Genomic DNA, 24534 nt, shown 5'->3' with positions numbered 1-24534 from the left:
CTGTCATTAAGTAATGCCACTTTTACTCCAGTAAATTACTGATATGACTATTACAAAAAGATGGAACTACTTGACAGATATACAACTGATGTAAGAAAACATTAATAAACCCGTAAAACCTGCTCTTTTGCACCTTGAAAAAAATGGCTGGTTCTACAGCTAGCACAGTTAAAGTTAAAATTTAGATCACCAGGTTATTTAAACAAACTCCCTCAGGCTGAAGCTGAAAAATGTGAGTAACAAAATAAATAATGATAATACTAGTTTATAACCCAAAGAATAAATAAATATCTGTCAGTCCATACTTATATATAAATGACTAAAAAAATAAATAAATGGGGAAGAAAGCCAAGTTTTCTTTACAGAAGAGTTCCAAATAAGAACAATGTTAATATCATCTGAATGTGTACTGGAGGCTTAAAATGTATTTCTATGACAGCATCATATCCATACTCTGAGGTGATGTTTATCTCAAACAACAAAAGTAAAGCTTCTTCCGGATGGAAGACTATTAAATGACTCTAAAAGGAGGTCTAGTTATTGAAGACACAAATACATAAAATGTATGTGATAAAAGTTACGAGCATAAAAAGCTACATTTGTAAATATTGTATTCTTCTGTGATTTAAAATATATATGTATAAAATGAAATGATATATAACAATAGACTACTTTCTCCATCTTTCTAAAAAAGTACACATTCAAGCTGAACTTAAAAAAAGCTCTAATCCTCTCATTTGGAAAATAGGGACCAACTTATATTTGAGAAAGCTTTGTAGTTTCTTTGAAGTAAAGATAGTATTTTAGAAATATATTCTGAATAGCTATAGATGAAATTATATAATATCTAAAATTTTATATGAAATCTCATAGAAGTGTGAAGGGGGTAGAGTTAAAATGAGCCATCATGAGTTGATGAGTATTGTAGGTAAGTGATGTGTATATGGGGATTCATTGGACTGTTAGCCCTAATTTTGCATTTGATCAAATTTTTCCATAATTAAAAATGTAAAGTGAAGTTGACATCAATATCTACTATAAAGCTACAGTAATCAAGACAGTGACCTTGGTAAAAGAATAGACAAATAGATTAATGGCACAGAACAGAGAACCTCGAAATAGACCCATATGACCCAGTCAACTGATCTTTGACAAAGGAGCAAAGGCAATACAACGGAGAAAAGACATTCTTTTTAGCAAATGGTGTTGGAACTAGACATTTACACACAAAAAATTGAATCTAGACACAGATCTTTGACCCATCACAAAAATTCACTAAAAAATGTTTATAGACAATATGTATTTTAAAAACTATAAAATTCTAGAAGATAACCTATGTGAAAATCTAGATGACCTTGGCTGTGATGATGACTTTTAGATATAACACCAAGGGCATGATCCAGGAAACAAATAAATGATAAGCCGAACTTCATTAAAATCAAAACTGCTCTACGAAAGACAACATCAAGACAAAGAAAAGACAAGCCACACAGTTGGAAAAGTATTTGGAAAAGATACATCTGATAAAAGGTTGTTATCCAAAACATACAAAGAACTCTCAAAACTCAATAATAAGAAAGCAAAGAACTTGATTAAAAAATGGGCAAAAGACCGGAACAGAAAACTCACCAAAGACGACATACAAAAGGCAAATAAACATATGAAAAGACACTACATTATACGTCATCAGGGAAATGCAAATTTAAACAAGATACCACAATACACCTGTTAAAATGGCTAAAATCTGGAATACTGACCACACCAAATGTTGGCAAGGATGTGGAGCAATAGAAACTCTTACTCATTGCCAGGGGTAATGCAAAATGGTACCATAATTACGTTAAGAAAATTTAGCAGCGTCTCATAAAACTAAATTTACTCTTATCAAATGATCTAACAATCGCAATCCTTAGTTTATACCCAAACAAGTTCACACAAAAGCCCACATAAGATTTATAGCAGCTTTATTCATAACTGCCAATATTTGCAGGAAAACATTATGTCTTTCATTAGGTGAGTGGATGACTAAGCTGTGTGTGGTACATCCAGATAATGGACTATTATTTGGTACTAGCAAGAAATGAGCTATAGAGCCATGAAAAGATGTGGAGGAGCCTTAAACACGTATCACTAAGGGAAAGAAGCCAATCTAGAAAGGCTACATAGTATATGATACCAACTATACGACATTCTGGAAAAGGGAAACTATGGAGATAGTAAAAAGATTAGTGATTGCCAGGGTTTGTCGGGGAAGGATGAACAGGCAGACAGCAGAGGATTTTTAGGGCAGTGGAAATATTCTGTAGGACACTACAATGGTGGAGTCATGTCATTATACATTTGTCAAAACCCACTGAATGTGCAACACCAACAAGCGAACCTTAATCTAAACTACGGATTTCAGGAGATAATGATATGAATGTACATTCACTGATTATAATAAATGTACCACTGTGGTGCAGGATGTTAATAGTGGAAGAGGCTATGCATGTGAGGGGACAGGGATATATGGGAACTTTTTGCATTTTCCACTCGATTTTGTTGTGAACCTGAAATATCTGTAAAAAGTGCTGTGTTTTTTAAAAAAGAACCACTGAGTTTAACATATCTGAACTTATCTCGTATGAAAATAGGTCTTCCTCCACATATATATAATATACTGACCTCCCCAAATGCTACTATAAAAACATCAGAATAAAATTAGCTTTCCATTTTGCTCTAAAACATTCACTTTCAGTAGAGAGAAATGCTGTTACATTAAATATAAGCTCCATGAAGTTAAAAAAATTATCATTTACTCCATAAAATATATTTTGGTACGGCATAGCTTCTATATCTTTAAAGCACGTACCATTATGTAGATTTATAGAATAAAGAAAAGTGTGACATTATACTTAAGTAGCAATACACAATATAGATTTTGTACCTGAAGCTCCAAACACAAATTTTCACAAAAACTACTGTAAGTCATTATTTAAATCCACAATTTTGGAGTTTATTTAAATCCACAATTTTGGAGTTTGAGGATAATTTTGCTTTTTAGAGAGATCGTATGACTTAGAGACTTGCTCATTTTATCTGAATAGATTAACTGAGAAATAAATACAAATTATAATCTGTATGTCCATTATAAGGAGTAACAAAAAAATAAAGAAAAAAATAAAACTGACAACAGTTTAAAACTGCACACAGCAAAAATTTGCTTATATACAAAAAGAGATGAAGGAATCAAGTATTTCTGAAAAACATCTACTTTTGCAACATGTGAACAATAACACTGAAATTAGTGGAAATCAAAGGCAACTTCAGCTGAAGTAATCTCTAACATTAGTAAAGTACTTTCAGGAATATCTTACTGAATCCTTAACACAACCTCATGAGGTAAGCAATTCAGGTATTTAATCTTTTTCAAAGATCAAAGAACTGAGGGGCACACAGTTTACATGAATTGTCCAAAGATTATCTCAGAGATTAAAAGTGGTGGGGCCAGGATTTCACCTCAGGAATCATTATTCTTCTTGTTATCGCTCCCTTTTATTACCTTGGATTTATAGTAGTCAAGAAAAAGAGACTGAATGTACCCACTTAAAATCTGAATTTCACAATAGCCTAGCACCACGTTAAGATTTGTACCAGGACAAAATCTCTGCAGTCTGCTGTAGGCACAGACTATTATTATATAATGCTTAAAGCTATAAAGAGGAATACATCATGACATTCTCATGCCATCTGAGATACTCTATTATTTAGGTTGGGTAACTATAATACAACCCGTAGACTGGGTGGCTTAAACAAGACATTTACTTCTCACAGTTTCAGAGGCTGGGAAGTCCAAGATCAAGGTGTCAGCAGATTCGGTTCCTGAGAAGAACCCACTTCCTCCTGACTTGCATATGGCTTCCTTCTCATTATATCCTCACATGGCAGAGAAACTGAAAAAGCATGCTCTCCAGTGTCTTCTTACAAGCACATTATTTCCGTGATGAGGACCCCACCTTCACAACTTGATTTAAACCTAATTACTTCCCGAAGTCTCTTCTCCAAATACCACCATGTTGGGGGTTACGGTTTCAACATATGCATTTTGGGGACACAAATATTCAGCCCACAGATACCACAGCAGTATATGGTGGTACATCTGACACTGGATTAGATGTCCCTGATAAGACCAGAGTGAATAAGTGATTAGCAATATCAAATCACTAAATTAAATTAGCTATTCAGTATAAATAGCATACCTTATCAGAGAAATACATTCACGAGAAAAAAATGTCATGTAAAATAGAATTTTAAATTTAATATTTTTTTCTCAAAGAAAAAGAAGTCTTTTTCCCCCCAAATTAAGTCTATGGAAAACCACCTAGAATATGCATACTGGCTTGAGACTTTGTTTTCCTTCTGTGAGGTAACTGATATGCTCTTCACTTTACATGTTTTATACCTCAGCCCAGTGACCACCATACCACACAGGTGGAGTGTGGGTTTGAGGACCATTGAACACTGAATCTCCCCCGATACATCACAATTACAGAAACACCTGTGTCCAGTAACTTTGTGTTGAGCCACTATGAAAATTCAGTGTTCAATTGCCCACCACACTTCTCATTTCTTATGACTATATGTTCAGCTCCAGAATATAAGAAACAAGTTTTTTGAACGCAGCAGTTTCCAAACTTTTGTTACTGAGAAATATGGAGGATCTTCATAAGGCATATTTCCGTATTTCTCTGATATAAAACATACTCATGACACACACTGAATTTAGGTCTAAGGGTTCCAAGACATGAGAAGGAAGGGTCTCAATTATTTGCAAGCTAACTAATATTGATCTAAAGATGAAAAATAAATATTGCTTTTTGTTAAGCAGAACATATCTTAGAGTGGTTCTCATTCAATCATAAATTAAGCAATACAATTAAAACCAACCTAAGTAGAACTAATCATGATTTCTCATGTATTCATTCCCTCACTGCCTTAATAAGCCCTGAAATACAGAGGATATAAAAGAGAAGGTAAATGTCTACTGAACTGAAATTGATAAAATTTAATTCTCCTTTAGAACATTAAAAAAAGGCTACAAGGTTAAAGCACAGGTTTTCAAATATTTGTGGACAGGATATTCATGGAGGAGAGAGGAAATCAGTGAAGTTTTTTTTCTTTAATCTTCCAAGAACTCTACTACTTAAACAAGAAAAATGTATCTGTACTCTAGATAAAGTGAGGGTGGGAAACTAGGGCTCCAAGAAACACCAATTTTAAAAATTTAAAGCAAAAAACCTAAGTTATAAAAATCTTTATATGAAATATAAAATTTTATAAGGGACCCTTTATTCTTCATTAATTCCAAAATATTCATACACTTGAATTAAATGACACCCTTTTGTCACTAGAATAAATTATATAAACAAGATGTTTTAAAAATAAAATGAGGATAACCAGTAGAAGATAAAGCTAAAAGTTAGATCTGTGTTTAGAGCGTAGGGGGTTAAAAAAGATGGCATACATTTACTCTACATCCCAGCAATTCCACTCCTAGAGAAATGAAAACATATGTCCACACAAAGACTTGTGGTGCTGAAGGAAAAGGTTATAGCAGCATGGGTGTATAGAAAAGTCAGAGTTCAAGCATAAGCAATGTGAAATCTGTGACTGCTGGACAGAGACAGAGATAGAGAAAAATAAATACAGAAATTGTGTGTTAGAGAAATTAAGAAAAAGAAAAAGTGTAATTTATAATACCCACATACACATATACACCATTTCAGTCATTTTTTGTTCCTTTCTATAGTTATGAATTAACATCTATTACCATTTTTCTTCAACCTAAACAATTCCTTGTATTTTTTGTAATACAGTTCTCCTTTGTATAAGTTTTTCAGTTTTGTTCATCTGAAAATGTTTTCGTTCCACCTTTATTTTTGAAGATTAGTTTTGTTCAATATACTGTGTTTCCCTGAAAATAAGACCTAACCGGAAGATAAGCCCTACCATGATTTTTCAGGATGACATCCCCTGAACATAAGCCCTAATGCTGATGCGTCTTTTGGAGCAAAAGTTAATATAAGACCTGGTCTTATTTTCGGGGAAACACAGTAGAATTCGTTGAGTTTTTTTCTTTCAACAATTTAAAGATGATATTCCACTATTTTCTATACCCCACTGATTCTGATCAACCGTTAGTCACATCGTTGTTCCTCTGTATATTAATGCATTGTTTATCCCTGTCTGCTTTTAAGGTTTTCTTTTGATTTCCAAAGTTTGACTATGACATGCGTTGGTGTGACTTTTTATTTATTTTGCTTGGGAGTTTGATGAGTTCCTGGATCTGTATGCTTATGTTGTGTGTGTGTGTGTGTGTGTGTCCCCTTAAACTAAATTTGAAAGTTTTTCAGCCTTTATTTCTTCAGGTATTATTTCTGCTCCATTCACTCTTTCCTCTGATTTTGGGACTTCAGTTACAAGTATTTTATTCTGTTTGATATTGTTTCACATTGTTCACTTTCTTCACTTGTTTACTTGCCTGTTCTTCAGACTGAATAATTTCTATTGATCTTCCTTCAAGTTGCCTGACATTTTTTGCAGCCTCCTCTTGGCTGTTAAGCCCAGCTAGTTTATTTTTCATTTAATCATTGTATTTTTCAGCCTTAGAATTTCCATTTGGTTCTTTCTTACAGTGTGTTTTGCCCTAAGATTCTTCATATATTCATTCAATACAAATATGTTGCTTTTAATATTTTGGCAATATATATTAATAGCTGCTTTATTTGTCTGGTAATTGCTTTTTCTTGATTATCTTGAGGTTATTTTCTATTGCCTGCTTTTTCTCTTGATCATCAGTTACTGCTTTGTTTCTCATGTCCACTGATTTTTAAAAATTGTATTCTGGATATTATCAGTCACACATTATAAAATTCTTCCTTATGTTGTCTTCCTCAGAAGTGTATTGATATTTGTTATAGCAGGCCTTTCAATAGTTTCACACTCCACACTTGATCTATCCTAATGTGGCCAGCAAGTGAAATATCCATTTAGTTCTTTCATCTTCCAGTTGCTGCTTTTTTGCTAGATCCACTGCCGTCCTCCCCACACACGCAGAGTTTAATGGTCAGTCAAGGATCTGGATGTGTTTACGTGCATTTCTAGGGGGTTCACCATTCTGTGATTCCTGCATCCTTCTGTTATTTCCCCAAAACTTTTTAGGTATTCTGCTAGCCTTGAAGTCTGTTCTCTGACACTTACGTAAGTAAGGCTGTGACTTTTTTCCGTAATTATATGGGACTGGGGAGTGTCCTTAAGCAAAAACATGCAAATTCACAAATCTCACACCTTAAAATTTCAGTCTTTCATGTTCAGAGTCCTCTCTAGTTTCTGCCTACACTTGATTGCCTTATTGTGCCTTTAGATTCCTGGTTTTTAAAAACATTTTCCAAAGAGTTAATTCAAATCAAGACATTCCAACAGTGAAATCTGAAATTATAAGTCCATGAAGTACATCTCAGCAGCAGGTCAAATGTCTTCATGCTTTTTATGTGAAAGTAAACCATTCTCATACACCCCTCTGTACCCCATTTCCCTCAAATTTTCCATTACTTCCCATTAGCCAGAATTGTATTATGTGTCCATTCCTAAACCCATCACTTACAGAGGCATGTAACTAACATTAACTAGACTAGTTTCGGCTGTGGAGCACAACATGGCTCTTCAAAAGCACTTGGCTGCTCAATGCCTGTAGAAAATCTGTTTGCTAGGAAGAACACCTTTTTCAATGGGGTTGGCTGTAACAATCAACAGTGTGTGCCACATTCTCTAAACCATACAGCTAACAGTGCACTGGCAGAATCTGTCTGATATAACTACTTTGGAACTCTAGACTGTAGAAGTCTTGCAACTTTCAGGAAGACTGTAGTGAGTTGAAGATATGTATCAGAAATTTAAAGTCTGTATAGATACAGGTAAATGGGTAACAGAATAGAATAAAATTCCATGCTCAAATTACCACATTATTAGATAATACAGAGTCATAATCTTTTCTGAGATGAATACAGAAAACTACCAAGCAACAAAATCACAAAATTAAAAATGTAAATAACCGACTTGCCAGAAGACCAAAATTCAACATAACCATATCTACTCTTTTATGCTATAGTAACAAGACTAACACAGTAAAAAATATATGGAAACAAATGGATTTTATGGTCAAGAGAAACTATCCATGGGAGAATTAGAGGATAAAAAAGCATAGCAGGGAAAAAGGAAATGTTGAGGACAGACATCAGTAAGGGCAGAAAAATGGATCACATTTCTTAACTTCTTAAGCTCTTTAGTCTCCTGATAAAATTCATTTATTGAGAGTCATAAAATACTTTTTTAATAATGTGAACATTTTGGGGCTTCTAGGTAGATGGTGAAATAAAGACAGAGAACAGAATCTCTTCTTGAATATAAAACAAAAATGAGGAAAATTCAAAAATTAAAATTAACAAGTCAATAATAATGATACAAGAGTCACAATCTAATGGCACAAACATTTAAAAAGTTTTTATAAAAAACAAAAGATTCTAGAAAAACAAATTTCACTTCTTGAGAATGCTCATTAATAATCTTCTCCTTCCAAAATCTATATAGAAGAAAATTAAGAGGTTACCCTTATCTTTCCACTCTACTGGGGCAGGGTGGGATAGTGACAGTGGTTAACAGTGGAAACAGGCAGTGAGGAAAAGCAGGTGGGAAAGTAAACAACAACACTGCTTCTCTCTGAAAGAAGGAAAGACTCTGGGGCAACATTGTCCAATAGAAACTTTTGTGAAAAAAGGAACACTGTGTATCAGCCATATCCAACATAGTAGTCATGAGTCACATGTGACTAATGAGTACTTGAAATGTGGCTAGTGCAATTTTAGTCAATTTAAATTTAAATAGTCACATGTGGCCCACAGCTACTATATTGTATGACACGGTTCCTGGATTAAACAATAAAAAAGAACAATTTAAAGGTCAAGAATAGTTTTACATAGAAATACACTAGGTGGCAGGAATACTAATGTAGGGCATTTAAGAAAATTCCAGAAAAAGTGCTCAAGTTTTCTAAATAAAAGGCTCTAATCTCTGCTGAGACTAAATTTATTATCCCACAGAGTACTTCCCTCCCCAAATGTCCTAAAACTACTGAAACATAAAGAATAAGGCATAAAATACGCACATCTCAAATGGAAACTAAGAGGAAAAAAAACAACTGCCTTTAGGTGTGGTTTTTAAGAAGCCACACTATATCAGAACAAATACAATGTACCAAAGCTTCCCAAATATTTGCAATATGAAAAGGGCATAATAACTACATAACATATTCACAGTACAAAAGGGGACAAAAAAACAGGAAAAAGACAAAAAACACACAAAACCACAAAATCACTCTGGACAAAAAAAAATCTCCTAGATAACAAAAGTAAATTCTCCAAGATATTACTCAGAACATGATATTACTCAAAAAAACATAAGTTTAAAGATGAATGATAAAACTATAGAATGAAGGAAATATAAGATTGAAACCAGAGGAAATAAACTAAAGACCAACGCACTGTCACCAAATTAATAAAAAACTATAAAGCACAGATAAGATCATTTAAAATGAAATTACTGACAAAAAAGACTTGAGATAATATGAATGCAAACAAAAAGACAAACATTAAAGCATTTTTTAAAAAGGTGACACAGAGTAGACAAAGACTACAAAACAGAATGACTGGTATTCCTGAAGCATGTAACTGACAAATGGAACAAGAAAAAAAACAAACTTGAGCATCAAAGCAAAAAATTTCCCTAAAATAAAGAAAGAAGTGAATATGCAGGACATATGCAGGAATATGCAGTGATCCACACTGAGATACAACCTCACTAATTTTCAAAGATTAAAAAACAAAAAACAGATTTAAGGATATAAACAAAAAAAATCAAGTTACCTGCAAAGGAGATAGCTACAGAGCTCTCAGAAGAAGGAAAAAAGGTATGACCCAACAGTATTATACCCAGCCAAGATGTCAAGTATAAAAGCAACAAAACATTTCAAACACATAACACTTACGAGAGTACTGATCAAAGAGCCCAGACAAAATATCAATCAAATGTGAGAGTGACACTGAAAGTATCTCTCATCTACCCATTCTTAAGATATGGAGGCTGTACTCCATCAAAACCAGTAAGACCAAATAAGATGAAGACACTATGGAAAGGAAGGCCTAAGATATAGGGGACTTAACACAGAGAAGAAATTAAGTTCCAGAATAACAGCTGTGTAGTAAGCCTAGCAAGCAATCAGATTAGAAAAGGAGAGTAGTACAGCCTCCAAGAGCATGTCTCCTGGAAGACTGATATATTTGACAACTATACTAGTTAGGACTGTTGTTCATCTATATGTAACAGAAAATCTATATGTAGCAGAAATCTATATGTAACAGAAATATCAAATTAGGTAGCTCCATAATGAGAACATTTTTGCTTTTTTTCAGTTCCATGAACTTCCAGAGTATGGTTTTATTCTCAGATTGCAAAATAGCTGCTATACCTCTAATCATCACATACACATTTCAGGAAGGAATAATGAGAAAAGGCAAAGGAATGTATGTCAAGTAAGTCTGTCAGAAAATCAAGAGTTTTCCCAGAATCCCAACCAGAATATTTCCACAAATATCTCAATTTCCACACTGAGTCATGTAGCCATTTCTGACTCCAAGAGAGTCTGGGGAAGTTGGTTATTTTTAACTGGATATAGTAGTACTCTGAACAAAATCAGGTTTCTGTTATTTTAAAGCGGGTGGAGAATTGATATTAGGTAGGCAATTAGAGTATCTCAACAACTGCATACAAAGTAATATTTGGAGAGAATTTAATATCATGATAGACAATTTGGAATGCTTTATAATAGTGACAAGACAAATAAACTCAGCAAATTAAAAATGACGCAATTTTTGATTCCACACAGAACTGGAAAGTTCCACAAGAAAAAAGATGAAAATGTTACTATACAGCATAAATAATACTCATAAAGTCATAATTAAATGAACAATACACATTGGTTGAAAATTGTAATATAATTATATTGCAAAGATGGAATAGGGAAAGTGGAAGCATAAGGTAATATATTACAAGAATGCCAAACTCTCCTTTTCTATAATAAGCAAGTCAATATGTAATGTTTAAAATTGATAAATCAAGAAATAGCAATACCATGTGTCTTACTTAGAAATGGAGAAAGTTAAATACACACATATACACAAAAGCTTAAAAGAACTTGAGGTAGCTAATTCAGGTATGGGGAAGGGTAGGAGAAGAAAATGCTTTTTATAAGCCATGTAGTATTATTTAACTTCTTTCTTTTAACCAGGTACATGTTACTTAGATAAAATTTAAAGCACTTTTTTTACAAGAAACTTCATGAGTTAAAACAAAAATTCCAATCAAAAATAAATTACGAACAAAAAGTATAACAAATCTTTAAGATGAATGCTTCATAAACAATGGATGAAGGAAAGACTTCATTTCAATATCAGCACACAGCCCAAAGTTTCCCATTAAACTGCCTACTGAACCCTTCCTTCATCAACAATTACCTAAAAAAGCACACTAAAAACTTTTTAATTGTAAAGTATGAATTCTACCACAACCCCTCATTATTTTTTTTTAATTTCACATAAGAAGATTCAAAACAGTCCATTAGTAAGACACAAATAAAAAATTTACCTCACAAAGAAAGTTAAAGCTCAATAAAAAATAATCTCTAATGCTCATTTAGGTTCTCTAAGACAGAACCTAAATGTGGAGCTTTGAACCCTTTCCCAAAGGACCTTTTATTTTATTTTATTTTATTTTTAAAGATTTTCTTGGGAAAGGGGAACAGTGTGTATTTCCAGGACTTTATTGGGGAACAGTGTGTTTTTCCCAGGAGCCATCAGCTCCAAGTAAAGTTGTTTTCCTTCAATCTTAGTTGTGGAAGGCGCAGCTCAGGTCCAAGTCCAGTCACTGTTTTCAATCTAGTTGTGGGGCGTTGTGGGGGCAGCTCACTGGCCCATGTGGGAACTGAACTGGCAACGCTGTTGCTCAGAGCTCGTGCTCTAACCAACTGAGACATCTGGTCACCCCAAAGTACCTTTTTATTTTTTAGAAAATCACTAATCAAGAACTATGTGCAGTATATGAATTCTGTATGCTGATGAATTTGTATTTTATAGCTACCCCTGAAAAACTTAAGAAAATCTTTAACATACCTAAACAAAATTCTAAACTTGGAACCTTCTTACACCTATGTAAGGTTTTATCATTGAAGCACAGATATACTGAGAGAGATAAAAGTAGATTTATCACTCCAAACATCAAAATGGCATACATACTCCCTCTAGAATTCTATTACTTGGATTCATATACAAAAAGAACTGTGAATATGTAGGGATTTAAATTCCAAATTCCTAAAGCATTTTGATAATTCTGGCAAAACTGTCATCTCCTTGACAAAGTTCAACTTTAAAGACCTAGATTAATAAAATTAAAAACATTCCTGTTAGGCCCTAGTGCCAAAGTTTTATTTCAGTTTGTAATTAATGCCATAGGGTTTTTTAGGTTTGTTTTTTTTTTACTCACTCTTAAAGTTTACTTGGTGTTTTATAACATATTTTAAAATCCATTACTTCTAAAAGCAACGTTAGTCTTAGAGATTTACATTTATGCTTCAAGCATTCTCCCATAATAGACTTGAATGACACAAAGAAATATTTAAGTAATTTTATATGCTTGGAAATTATACAAACTTGACCTAGAATAAAAAAAAAAAACAACAACCCACGTGGACAGCAAAGAATAAGGTAAATATAAGAGAATAAAAATGCAAATATGCATTTTAGCAGTCTCTTGAATTTATTAACCTAAAAGGTTTAATTTCCATTTTCCTGCATCAGCTTTATTTATAAAATGTCGTGCCCTATAAATACGCAGTTATTTTCTATAGTCAAGCACTCTCTTAACAAATCTTCTCATTAATATGTAAATTTAAAGTCAATTGGTCTTCTCCCTGACAGCCCCATGAATTCCTAGTGCACTGTATAATCGCCTTTGACTTGGCATCCACTATTTATCATCAAAGATGTCAGTTAGAAAAATTATGTAAAATGCACTGCAATTGATATGACTGCAATCTACTTTGTCAACACTTAATTGTTCTTCAAATCATACATTTACATATAAACAGCCTCAATACTGATCTATAATGATGCAAATAAACTAAATTAAAAATCTCTTCTGCCCCTGAAGAAGCTTGTTTGTATATGATGTGTTCATTTGAGAACTTATTGACAAAAGCATGTACATCAGCTTATCTCAAAAAGTATTTCTAATTTTCAATTCCTCAAAAAACAATTTTGCTACCCTTCAAGACTATAAACAAACAAATGTTTTAAAGGATTCAATGAGAAACATGATCTTTCTTTGTGAAAAGCAAATTTAATTATGGTTATTAGCTAACTGCAGTGTCTGAACACTATAGATGGGAGGGGCTTCAAAATTAGTTTTAACTGAAACAGAATAAGCAAACAAACAGAAACTTATTAAAGCAAAAAGGTATTTTAATTTAAAAGTTATGAGATAATAGAATATAAAGGGAATGTTGATCTAGGCATCAGATTATTCTGTTTATATTTCTGCCTCCACCTTTTAGAAGCATTATCTTAGGTGAGACGTCAAAATCTAGATGCCTCAGTTGCTTCATCTATAAAATGGGTATAGTAATTACCACTGCCAGTCTCAAATAAATTACTACATAAGAAAGTATAGCAAAATATTAAATTGCTAAATATAAACTATCAACAGTATTATTTTTCACATTTTTTCTTAGTACTTGAGAAAGAAACCTTGATTCTACTGAATTTGGTATATTTTTAGGCACTTTTTTATTTTATACCATTTGGAAGTCAATATACTATTTTAGTGACACTGTTTTCTCACTTGCAAATTCTTTCACTTCATCTGGCTCTTGGGGTGGCCAGATGGCTCAGTTGGTTAGAGCATGAGCTCTGAACAACAGGGTTGCTGGTTCGATTCTCACAGGGGCCAGTGTGCTGCGCCTTCCACAACTAGATTGAAGACAATGAACTGCAGCCAAACTTCCGGAGTGACGGCTGGATGGCTCAGTTGGTTAGAGTGCAGACTCTCAACAACAAGATTGCTGGTTCAATTCCCACATGGGATGGTGGGCTGCGCCCCCTGCAACTAAAGGTTGAAAACGGCGACTGGACTTGGAGCTGAGCGGCGCCCTCCACAATTAGATTGAAGGACAACGACTTGGAGCTGACGGGTCCTAGAGAAACACATGGTTCCCCAACATTCCCCAATAAAAAAAATTTTAAAAAAGATAAATGGTTCTTTATATATCATAAAGTGGTGTTCATATAGCACTTATGCAAGTGACTTCTGCCTGCTATGAGGGGATGGGAGTGTATGTAATGAACCCTTCTATTCTGCTGATTCCATGAAAGAAACATATTCAAGTATTGATGGTAAAGGATAAAAAAAGATAGTAACAACTCAGCACTTACCTTGTTAGAGTACTGTTCCACTTTATCTTTCTATTATATAACACTCTTAAACAGTTCTTTAGTACCTGGTATGCTTTTTACAACATGAGATGTGAAAAGAGAAATCACATATAAATGCCAAGTACTTCTCAGTCTCTTCCAGATATGGTCGAACGTTGCTTTATGATTCAATTTGCCAACTTTCAAAGTTAAAATTACCATGTGCAGTTCTAAAATACTGGATGCAAATTAAAGTCTAAGCCAAAAAGTCCCCAAAACTACAAGTTTTGCTCACTCAAAAGTTTCTCTGTAAAACAGAATTATAACTAGCCACAGTTAAGCCTGAGGTGGGTTAAGTAAACAATTGAGCACAGTCATGGTCTAAATGATGATAATCCACTTGAACTTCAATTTTACAAAATGGATTTGTACTAAAAGTCTAACATCTTTGACAATCTTTTACTTCTAACTCAACAATAAAGGACGACTCTTTCAAATCTTTCCCTCTGGTACTGAACAAAAACATATATGTATACAAAGAGACACAGTCTATTATCAGGATTATTCTGGAGTCAACTGACATCATTTTAAATTAATAAATAAAGCGACATGTGTTATCCACAGTAAAATTTATAACCACCACAATAACTAAAATTAAATTGTTGTCAGTAATTGCCTCTAAGGAGTCTACTAAGATGTTATGAAAAAACTTATTTTTTATTTCACTGTGTGCTTGCATTCCATCTATAACTTCTTAAAAAATACATACGATTATAGTTAGCGAAACCCTTACAAATCTTCTATTTTAGTGGGGTTTTATTCTTTTCTTTTTTCTACAAGCCAAGGACTGTTTCTCAAAGGAAATCATATGCAAAGCTGCGTATATGAAAGGCAGGCAAAGGTGAAGTCAGCTTTGTTTGGAACAGTGGCACGAACCCAGCTGGCTGCACAGTCTAGAGCGCCAGCGTTTGTCCCCATTGGCTGTTCCAGTGGCAGTGCTACAACATCCTGAGGGTGGAGGCGCACACTTGAAAACTACTGAATTAATCTATTAAACACATAATTTACAATAATGCCCAGGTCAAATTGCAAGGAAGTAGCAAAGCTAGTGAACTATTTTCCTCAATTCCAGTGTACCAGGACAATGACCCGACTTCATCTCATGGTTGTAATGACTGATGCCCAATGAGTTAACATGTGCAAATAAAGAATGCATATATAGCTCCAATTTTTCAAATTATTAATATCTATCAAAAGATTAAATAGATATTGTAGTGTAGAACCTAAGTTCTTTGTTTTTAAAATAGTTTTAAACATGAATTTTATCTAAAATGAGATAAAATTCAAGGAACCAAAACACAAAGAGACAAACTGCAAAAAAAGAGATTTTAAAGTTTGTTACATATTTTTAGAAGACATGGTAAAGAAAGTATATGTTTTAATTCCAATGTCTACATAATGACAAAGCAAAGGATCATTTGCTTATAGCTACTGAAAATAATCTGATGGTGATAGGAAAGTAAAATTAAAAAATAACTACCCACTAAGGCAAAATTACCTATAACATTACACAAGAGGAAAAAAAATATCTGAATAGCATTCTGGAAAGGAACTGGCTGAAATCAAACAACTAGCTACCGGTAATTAGCAACGAAAATCTCTTGTCAAAGTTACCATTTACATGAAAGAGCCAAGAATTTGTAGCATGGACACGTTCAAACAGGCAACCTTGTGGTTGAGAGGATGCACTCCAACCAACTGAGCCATCCAGGAGCTCAGTGGCAGCTCAGCTCAAAGTGCCGTGTTCAATCTTAGTTGCAGGGGGCAGAGCCCACCATCCCTTGAGGGACTTGAGGAATTGAACTGGCAACCTTGTGGTTGAGAGCCCACTGGCCTATGTGGGAATCGAACCGGCAGCCTTCGGAGTTAGGAGCATGGAACTCTAACCGCCTGAGCCACCGAGCCGGCCCCCTAAACACTTTTTAAATATTAAGATGGAGTCAATATTACAAATCATCTTGTGGATAAAGATATATTTTTAAATTTTTTAAATACTTTTTAATACTAACAATACTAAGTCATTGTAGAAAACATTGATAAATGCTAAACATTTAAACTTCTTAAACATCTGAAAGCTTGACATGTCATCTGAAGCATGTATTATGAACATTTTCCATTTTATGTACATTTTTCTCTCACTTTAATATTATGTATTTCTAATCAACAAAAATAAGATGTACTGAGCACTCAAGGCCTAGTCATAAGTTTCTGAGCATTCAAGTCCTATTCATAACTTTGTGTACAAACCCCTAAGACATAATTCGGGGATTTTTGGTGTTTTACATTTATACAGCTCATTTTTAAAAATCTATAATACTGCTTTTAAAAAAAGACATAAAAGAAGTGTCACAAAATAAGAATGAATGTGCCATTCTTGTAATATTTAATGATTTCTTTTCTTTAAACAAGTTTAAAACTTATACTTAAATTTTAAATATATATACATCGAGAGATCTCTATTACAAATTATGTTAACAATTTTTTTTAATTGTTAATATAGTGAAAATAATAAGGTATGCCTCTAATGTTAATCTGCACAAAGAAAACAAAATACTTTAAAGTATATTTAATTATTTTTACTAAAATTCTACCAGCCTAATTGAAAAACAAAACAAAAAACAACAAAGAAAAACAAGCATATTTTAGAAATATAGGAAAAAGTAGTTTACAAGTTCAACAATATTTATCTATAAAGGCAAGAAATTATCTTAGGTATAAATTCACATGTGTTAGAATCACATCATCTATTTTTTAAGTCCCTCGAACATTTGGGACTAGATGAAGTAGAAATTAATTACCGAAAAACAAAAAATCCATGATTTGGCAATGTCACTGCAAACACTGTACCATGCTGTGGCTCCTCACAGGGGCCTCTGGCCAAGTATCACACTAAAAGCTTATACACTATGCCATTAAGTATGTATTAATCAGTGCCAAAACAATGAACAATTATCCTTGCATTTATATTGATTTCTGGCTTTCCAAAAGAATATGAGACAAATGAGACCTCCTTATATACGCAAATTTCTGTATTTTACTACTCTTAATTTTCTGTGCACTTTTTTTTCAAAGCGTAGCCATTTTCTTAAAGTAGAAATATATTTTAAAGCAGAAGATCATGCAAGACTTGCCTCTTTCCAAGGACTGACAAACTGTGTCCGGGCGTACCGCGTGAGCATGTGGATGATGACAACCTGCCCCCACTCTTCTACGTCAACCAGCAAATTGCAGAGCTTGCGGTAATTCTTGTGAATCAGATCGATTCTATCCGGGCAGACTTCTTCAAAAGCCATCACAACACTGCCAGCGACCAGCTAGAAAAGAAAGAAATAGCAACTCATTAAAAAAAAAATGTTTTCCCACCACCAAAGATTCTACTCAGGTATTACAGAGGTGCAATCAGGGTTATGACAATCAATATTTAAAGTATTCAGTCATGTAGTTAATAAATGATTATGTGTTTAAATAACATAAATTTTAAGATGTCACTCCCTCAAAGAATAATTTTAATAGTGATAACATGTCTACAAAGCTAATATTTTTCTGATGTATTAGAATTGGAAGTATTAGTGTTAGAAATTGTGAAAATTTTATTTCATCAGGTAAAATTTCAGTAAGTTGTTCATACATGGATTAAGCATACTCATCATGCACATTTTTCATTTTTAAAGCTAACCTATATTCTAATCTAAAGATTCATTACTTAATACATGACAATACTGAGAAAAAGAATGAAGACAACAACAAGGACCACATCACGTCAGTTTAAAATGAGAATAACAGTAATTCACAATGAATTTATCTTAAAATGTGTGTGAGGAACAAAACTGGTACAAAACCACTTTAAAATCATACACATTTTAACTCGCTTGTTAATGTTTACCAATAAAATGTTTTTGCAAAGAAAACATACAAGCTAAAATTTTAGTACTTTTTTATCACTTATATAACAATGTGTATAAATTGAAATGATATATTACCTACAAAAGGCAGCTTTCCCTATGACCAATTAATGAATCATAAATGCTGTTTTTAGAATTATCAAGCTTTTGCAAAGTGGTGAAATTAAAATTTCTTGGGTATAAAGATACAAATTAAGCAAAAATATGTAATATACAAATACTTCTATATATGTATCACTGATATACATAAGTTAGCAAACAATATAATACAGTTTTGAAAAAATAAATTAATATCATATTCTTTCTGAACACTAGGGATCTTCATTTCAGTGTCTAAAATTTCCCCAATGACTTAAAATAAGCAATTACATAGAAATATAACTTATTGAAATGGTACTTTTTGAAAAATATTAGATACAATGATATTCACATTTTTAGTGTTTGTCCCTCTACTTGGCTGACATTTAGTTTATTAATATGCAACCAACAATACAATTGAAAGAAAACAGCTCAGAATATAGACCTGCTATTATGCTAAACAAGTTTCCTGTCCTGTGGGGATTTTATGAATTACCAATCAGTATAAACGTGAAGCTGCATTTATTGACTCCAGCCCTGCCCATGTACTGGTGCCTGCTGGTCCCAGCATGTATGTACCTCAACTGAAAAAGCAAAGAATTGATTATTTCTGTGAACTAAATAAAAATGTATTACACGTATAATTTTCTATTTGCTACTGATATGTAAAGAAAGTTTGTATTTTCAACTCCGTATTTTGGTATCTTCTGCATAAAATCACTCTTCAAAAATTATATTCTGTGATAATCATATTTCTAAAAAGACAGAATTAGTATAACTAAAACACTCTTAAACCAACTAAATTTATGCCATCAAACTATTGAATAACTATTTGTGAAATATATCAATACTTGTATATATTTTATATATGTCCATCATATTAATATATCAATTGGTAAAGGGTATTGAAGTACAAAAGTGAGTAATACCACGTAGAATAAAATAACCCGTGGAAGTGAAATAGTAATTCAACAAAGTTTAAATTTAAAAAATACTATGGGGCTGGCCCGGTGGCTCAAGTGGTTGGAGCTCCGTGCTCCTAACACCGAAGGCTGCTGGATGGATTCCCACATGGGCCAGTGCCAGATGGCTCAGTTGGTTGGAGCACGGGCTCTCAACCACAAGGTTGCCGGTCTGACTCCCACAAGGGATGGTGGGCTGCACCCCCTGCAACTAACAACAGCAACTGGACCTGGAGCTGAGCTGCACCCTCCACAACTAAGATTGAAAGGACAACAACTTGACTTGGAAAAAGTCCTGAAAGTACACACTGTTCCCCAATAAAGTCCTGTTCCCCTTCAAAAAAAAAAAAAAAAAAAAAAGGAATAATGTATGACACTTGGCAGCATATTATTAAAAAAAAAAAAAAAAATCTTAAAAAAAAAAATACTATGTAAAATCACATTATTTTGTCTAAGCCGCTTAGAGTCTTATTTTCAAAGTGTTTCACAGACATCAAACAATTTTAAAAAATCAGCTACCACACCATATTATTCGTATTTTAAATCAAGAGCTATAGATATAATTCTAAAGTACTAACAAAGAGCATAAAAAAAATAGTTACTTAAGTACCAATAAAGTTTAAGGAAACCCAAAAATAATTAGGAAGGATATAAAATAAAGAAAGTACCCTCACAAAATAAAACTGTTTTAGAAATTTCATTGCATGGTTTTAACAAACTGATCCTAGGCTAAACATTGCCAAAAGAATTGATAATTTGGGTCTACTAAATATTCACTATTCAATAAAACTCCCAAAATTAAAATAAAATTATCTTCTCAGATTTTAAAACCAAAATATTGGTTTCCCAAAAACAGACAGTTAATTTCCATCTCACTGTGTCAATAGTAGCTTTTTAAATAAGGGGGAAAATAAATCACTCCAGCAAAACTAGCAATGAGCTCATCAAATTCAAATGCAGTTTTCCATTTATGTATTTTTTATATTAAAGCAATAAACATGGTTCATTTATCTTCCCTTGGTTGCCACGTTTTTCTGTGCTGTTGCTATGAACTTCAGCCATTAGCTGTGCTCCAAGGTAAACTACATGAACCATCAACAAAAGTGACACCCCATCTATGGAGTTCATATTTTCTCCAGATTATCTATGCTAGTTGACAAGCCGGTAATGAAAAAAATCACACTAAGCAAATGGTTCCTTTAATAACAATAAATTTTCTATAAAATTATGAAGGGTACAAAACGTTTCCTTGCATCTATTTTGTCATGAATTCTAATTAACGTTGCAAAAACCTGAGAGTGCTGGGTCATCACAAGAAGTGCATCAAGGTTTGATTGATAATATGGTATAAGTTGGCCAATGCTGCTGAGATTTTCTCCTCTTAAATTAATGGCCATCCAACCTGCCCTAATCATACAGCCCAAATGATATTCCCCTTCTTATTTCAATTTTCTTGAGGTATGGAAAATGGGAAAGATCAGTCATTTATCTTCTAATAGCTGGATAATAGATCTATCACAACAAAACATCTGCACAAACTCAGAGGTGTGCTTTTTTGCCCACAACAGTGAGGCTTTTACCAACATTAAATCAATAACGTATAAAACGGTGTCTTACCCCCACAGTTTAGCTATGAACAACCAATATATTCATTAAGCATCATTTTGTAGCTAAATTAAGGAGAGGAAACTTTCTCATCTAAAAAATATAAACAACTCAGTTTTTCAGTAGCCATTGACCGAATTTGTTTTCCTAAGAAATTCTGTTTTCTATTAGAAAGTTAAATGCCATCAAATTAACCTGATAGGAAAATAAAATAAATACCACCCTGCTTTTGAAGTGTTCTAAATAAAGACTGTCCACATCTATTTTTTGCTCAACAAATACAGATTTCTACATTTTAAAGATATACAAGAGAAAGTGCTACAAATTTAAAAAATGAATTTATAACTAAACATTAGAAAAGGAATTTATAACTAAACATCGCAGTAAAGAAGTGTTTAGGATATGTTACATAGAGAAAACAAGATGAAAATGGTAAATCTAGGAATATAAAATGAAGAAATAAAGAAAACTTAAATTGACTGGAGATGATAGAATATAGATAAAACATTTCCTTTTAATTTCATTGATTGTCGTTATGAGGTTTCTATTATAGCTTTTAAAATGTACAGGTATCTTCAGACAACAGTTACCTAAGTAACAGTAAAATATTCCTCCAGATATATTACCATAACAATACTAAACCCAAAGTGACTTATTTTTAAAAGGACTGTTCATATGACAAACACTGGTCTCTCTTTAGCAAAAGGGAAAAACCGTTTTATTGTATTTTAATATGTTTAATATATTGCCACCTTTCCTCAAAATGAGAATTACAGAACTACTTTTTTTTTTGAGATCCCAATTATAAGAAAAATCTTCCTTTAGGCTAAAATGAGCACCAGAAAGAATATCTCAAAATCAACAGAGGTTAAATGAGGAACAATTTTTAACTAGATTAACACCTTTCAAATTTATATTAATCAGCAGCAATAGCAATGTAATCATTATGATAATGATCCCAAGAAACTCCTGCTGATAACACACACTCCTTTTCAGAATGTGGGAATAAATTAGATCTGGTTCATTTAATTGGGAAATTTTTAAACAAAAATAATTTGGGATTCTTACTGATTTTAAATATCAATGCTGACATTATTAATTTGGGGGAGAGATGAAATATAGCTGTCTTCCTTCAATAAAGTATCACATGTGACAAGCAACAGTAATAACAATGATCCATAAATATTTGTATAGATATCAGAATATTTTTAACCTTTCTATAATAGATTATAATCTTACAAAGGAAAAAATATATAAGAAAACATTCTCAAAACCAAACTCATTTAAATACTGGGTAGACAAGTTGATGTTGCCTGGGTAAATCTGAATCTTCCAACCCAAGCCCAGAAAAACCAAAGATGAACACCTATGTCCTAAACATAATTAAAAGACAGAGAATTTCCAAACTTCAAATTACATGTAAGTAGAAAACTAAGTCTTAAATCCCAGACAGTTATCTTTCATGCTTGTATCACAAAATTTCACAAAGGCCTATGACAATCTGATAAAACTGACCAACAGGAGTTGGTGGTGGGCACAAGAAGAAACTAAAATCAACAGCAGATAGAAAAAGAGTACTCTAATTACTGTAAAAGATTCCTGGTAGATCAGAGGAGATTACGAGGATGGGATTTTACTGGGGGGAGTGGGAGGGAATTCAATGAGTCTATCCTAGAAAGGGGAAGTTTCAAGGAAAATGTGGTTTAAAAAGAGTGGAGGAAGAGAAAGAGGAGCCCCTTAGAAACTGAAAGGTGACAGAAAAAAGAGCTTAAGAGGAAAACTTTAGGATCCTACAACTAAAAAAAATAAATCAAAATAATCTTAGGGAAGGCATTCCTTCTTATGGATGTCCTCCCCTCAAAAAAAGCCATCAAATTGAAAAAAAAACATACTTTGCTATTCTGATAGAGGGTGATCTTTTACTAGGAATCTTGCAAACTATCTCAAACTCAAACCACCATGCCAACCCTATCCAAAGAAATCTAAAGATGCAAGTTATCTGTAAGTATTGAAAACAGAACATGAAAATCAAAACAATGAAAATTACCCACAAAAAAATCAATGATGAAGCAAAAGAAAACTAGAACACTCCATAATGAATTAAGTACCCTCAAAGAAGGATTTGAAGATCAGAAAAATAAACATGAATTAGAAATTCAGAAAGAGAGAACAAAAGACATCAGGAAGAAATGAAACAGGAGTTGATTCAAACCAGGAAAAAAAAAACAGAGGGAAAAAAATCAGACCTCACAAAATTAAATTGTAAGGTGTCCCAGAAGAAAATGGTTGAATGAAAATTTAGTAAGGGGCACAAAAGAAAAGTAGCAAAAGAACAAAGATAATGGAAATAGGTAAAAAAGAAGTAAAAAGGTTTAGAAAAAAGTGGTTGAAATGTAAGACAGGCAAAAAAAGATCAAACTTACCTAAAATTGAAATCCCTGAAGGAAAAGTAACAACTAAACAGAATTAATATTTAAAACTATCATCTTAATAAAAAAAAACCCACCACTTTGCCATAAGTAAAGTAAGTTCTGAATCTACATTTTGAAAAGGTTCACTGGGTTCCTGGAAAAAACTGACCCAGTTCAAGTTATTCTGAGATACCATGTAAAACTATAATATTTCAAAGATAAAGAGAAAATGCTCAGGGTCAGCATGTTACTTAACACAGACACATTACAGGCATTTCCTGTAGATCGAAATAAGGCAAAGATGCTCAGCATCTCCGCTATCATTAAACATTGTACTAAAGGTACAAGCCAGAATAATTAGACAAACAAAACCAGTCACAGGAATTGGAAGTAAAAGAGGAAATAAAACAACTTCTATTGGCAGATGATATGATTCATTTTCTAGAACAAACCCTGGAGAATGAAGGACAAAATTAAACAATAAAAGAATTCAGTAAAGAAACAGGATATAAATTACCATACAGAGAATCAATAGCTTTTCTATATACCAATACAAAAAGTTCAATGATATAATGATAAAGCAATTTCAATTTATAATAGCATCAAAAAATTAGATTAAAGATAAACTGCAACTCTAAACCAATATTTAACTTAGTAAGTCTCTGTCTCGCTACTCCAGACAACGGTACATGCTGGCAATTCTGAAACAACACTTTCTCTGCATTCTGGGACTGAGCAAGTAAGTAATTATTTTGTGGATAATAGGAGTCACATTTCTTAATGCTGGAGAAAGAAGTTGAAAAGGTAAGAAGCTAGAAGGAACCCTGTGCTGTTACACTGGAATTGGAGGTATCAGTATAAACTATTGCTGTTTAATCTAGATAGAAAAATATAATGTGTTTTTTTTAATTTTTAAAACATAAATTATACTATATAACACTTTAGGAAAAGAGTGCCTCATAAA

The 24534-nt window shown here is 33.0% G+C and overlaps 1 protein-coding gene across 2 annotated transcripts in view; it reads right to left on the bottom strand.

The window, feature by feature from the left end:
- The window catches only part of AP3B1 (adaptor related protein complex 3 subunit beta 1), a 218189-nt gene that overhangs the window by 135360 nt on the left and 58295 nt on the right, over positions 1-24534 (bottom strand). For both annotated transcript variants that reach the window (XR_012495075.1, XM_019728166.2), the window contains exon 7: positions 17744-17926. Coding sequence is in view for 1 of the 2 variants with exons in the window: in XM_019728166.2 (XP_019583725.2) it covers positions 17744-17926 (183 nt within the window). In the remaining variant the exon portion in view is untranslated. The remainder of the gene's footprint in view (positions 1-17743; positions 17927-24534) is intronic.

Source organism: Rhinolophus sinicus, linkage group LG03 (genome assembly GCF_036562045.2).
Source record: "Rhinolophus sinicus isolate RSC01 linkage group LG03, ASM3656204v1, whole genome shotgun sequence".
Lineage (NCBI taxonomy): Eukaryota > Metazoa > Chordata > Mammalia > Chiroptera > Rhinolophidae > Rhinolophus > Rhinolophus sinicus.
The sequence above is the reverse complement of the archived record's forward strand: the minus strand, read 5'-3'. Positions and strand labels throughout refer to the sequence as shown.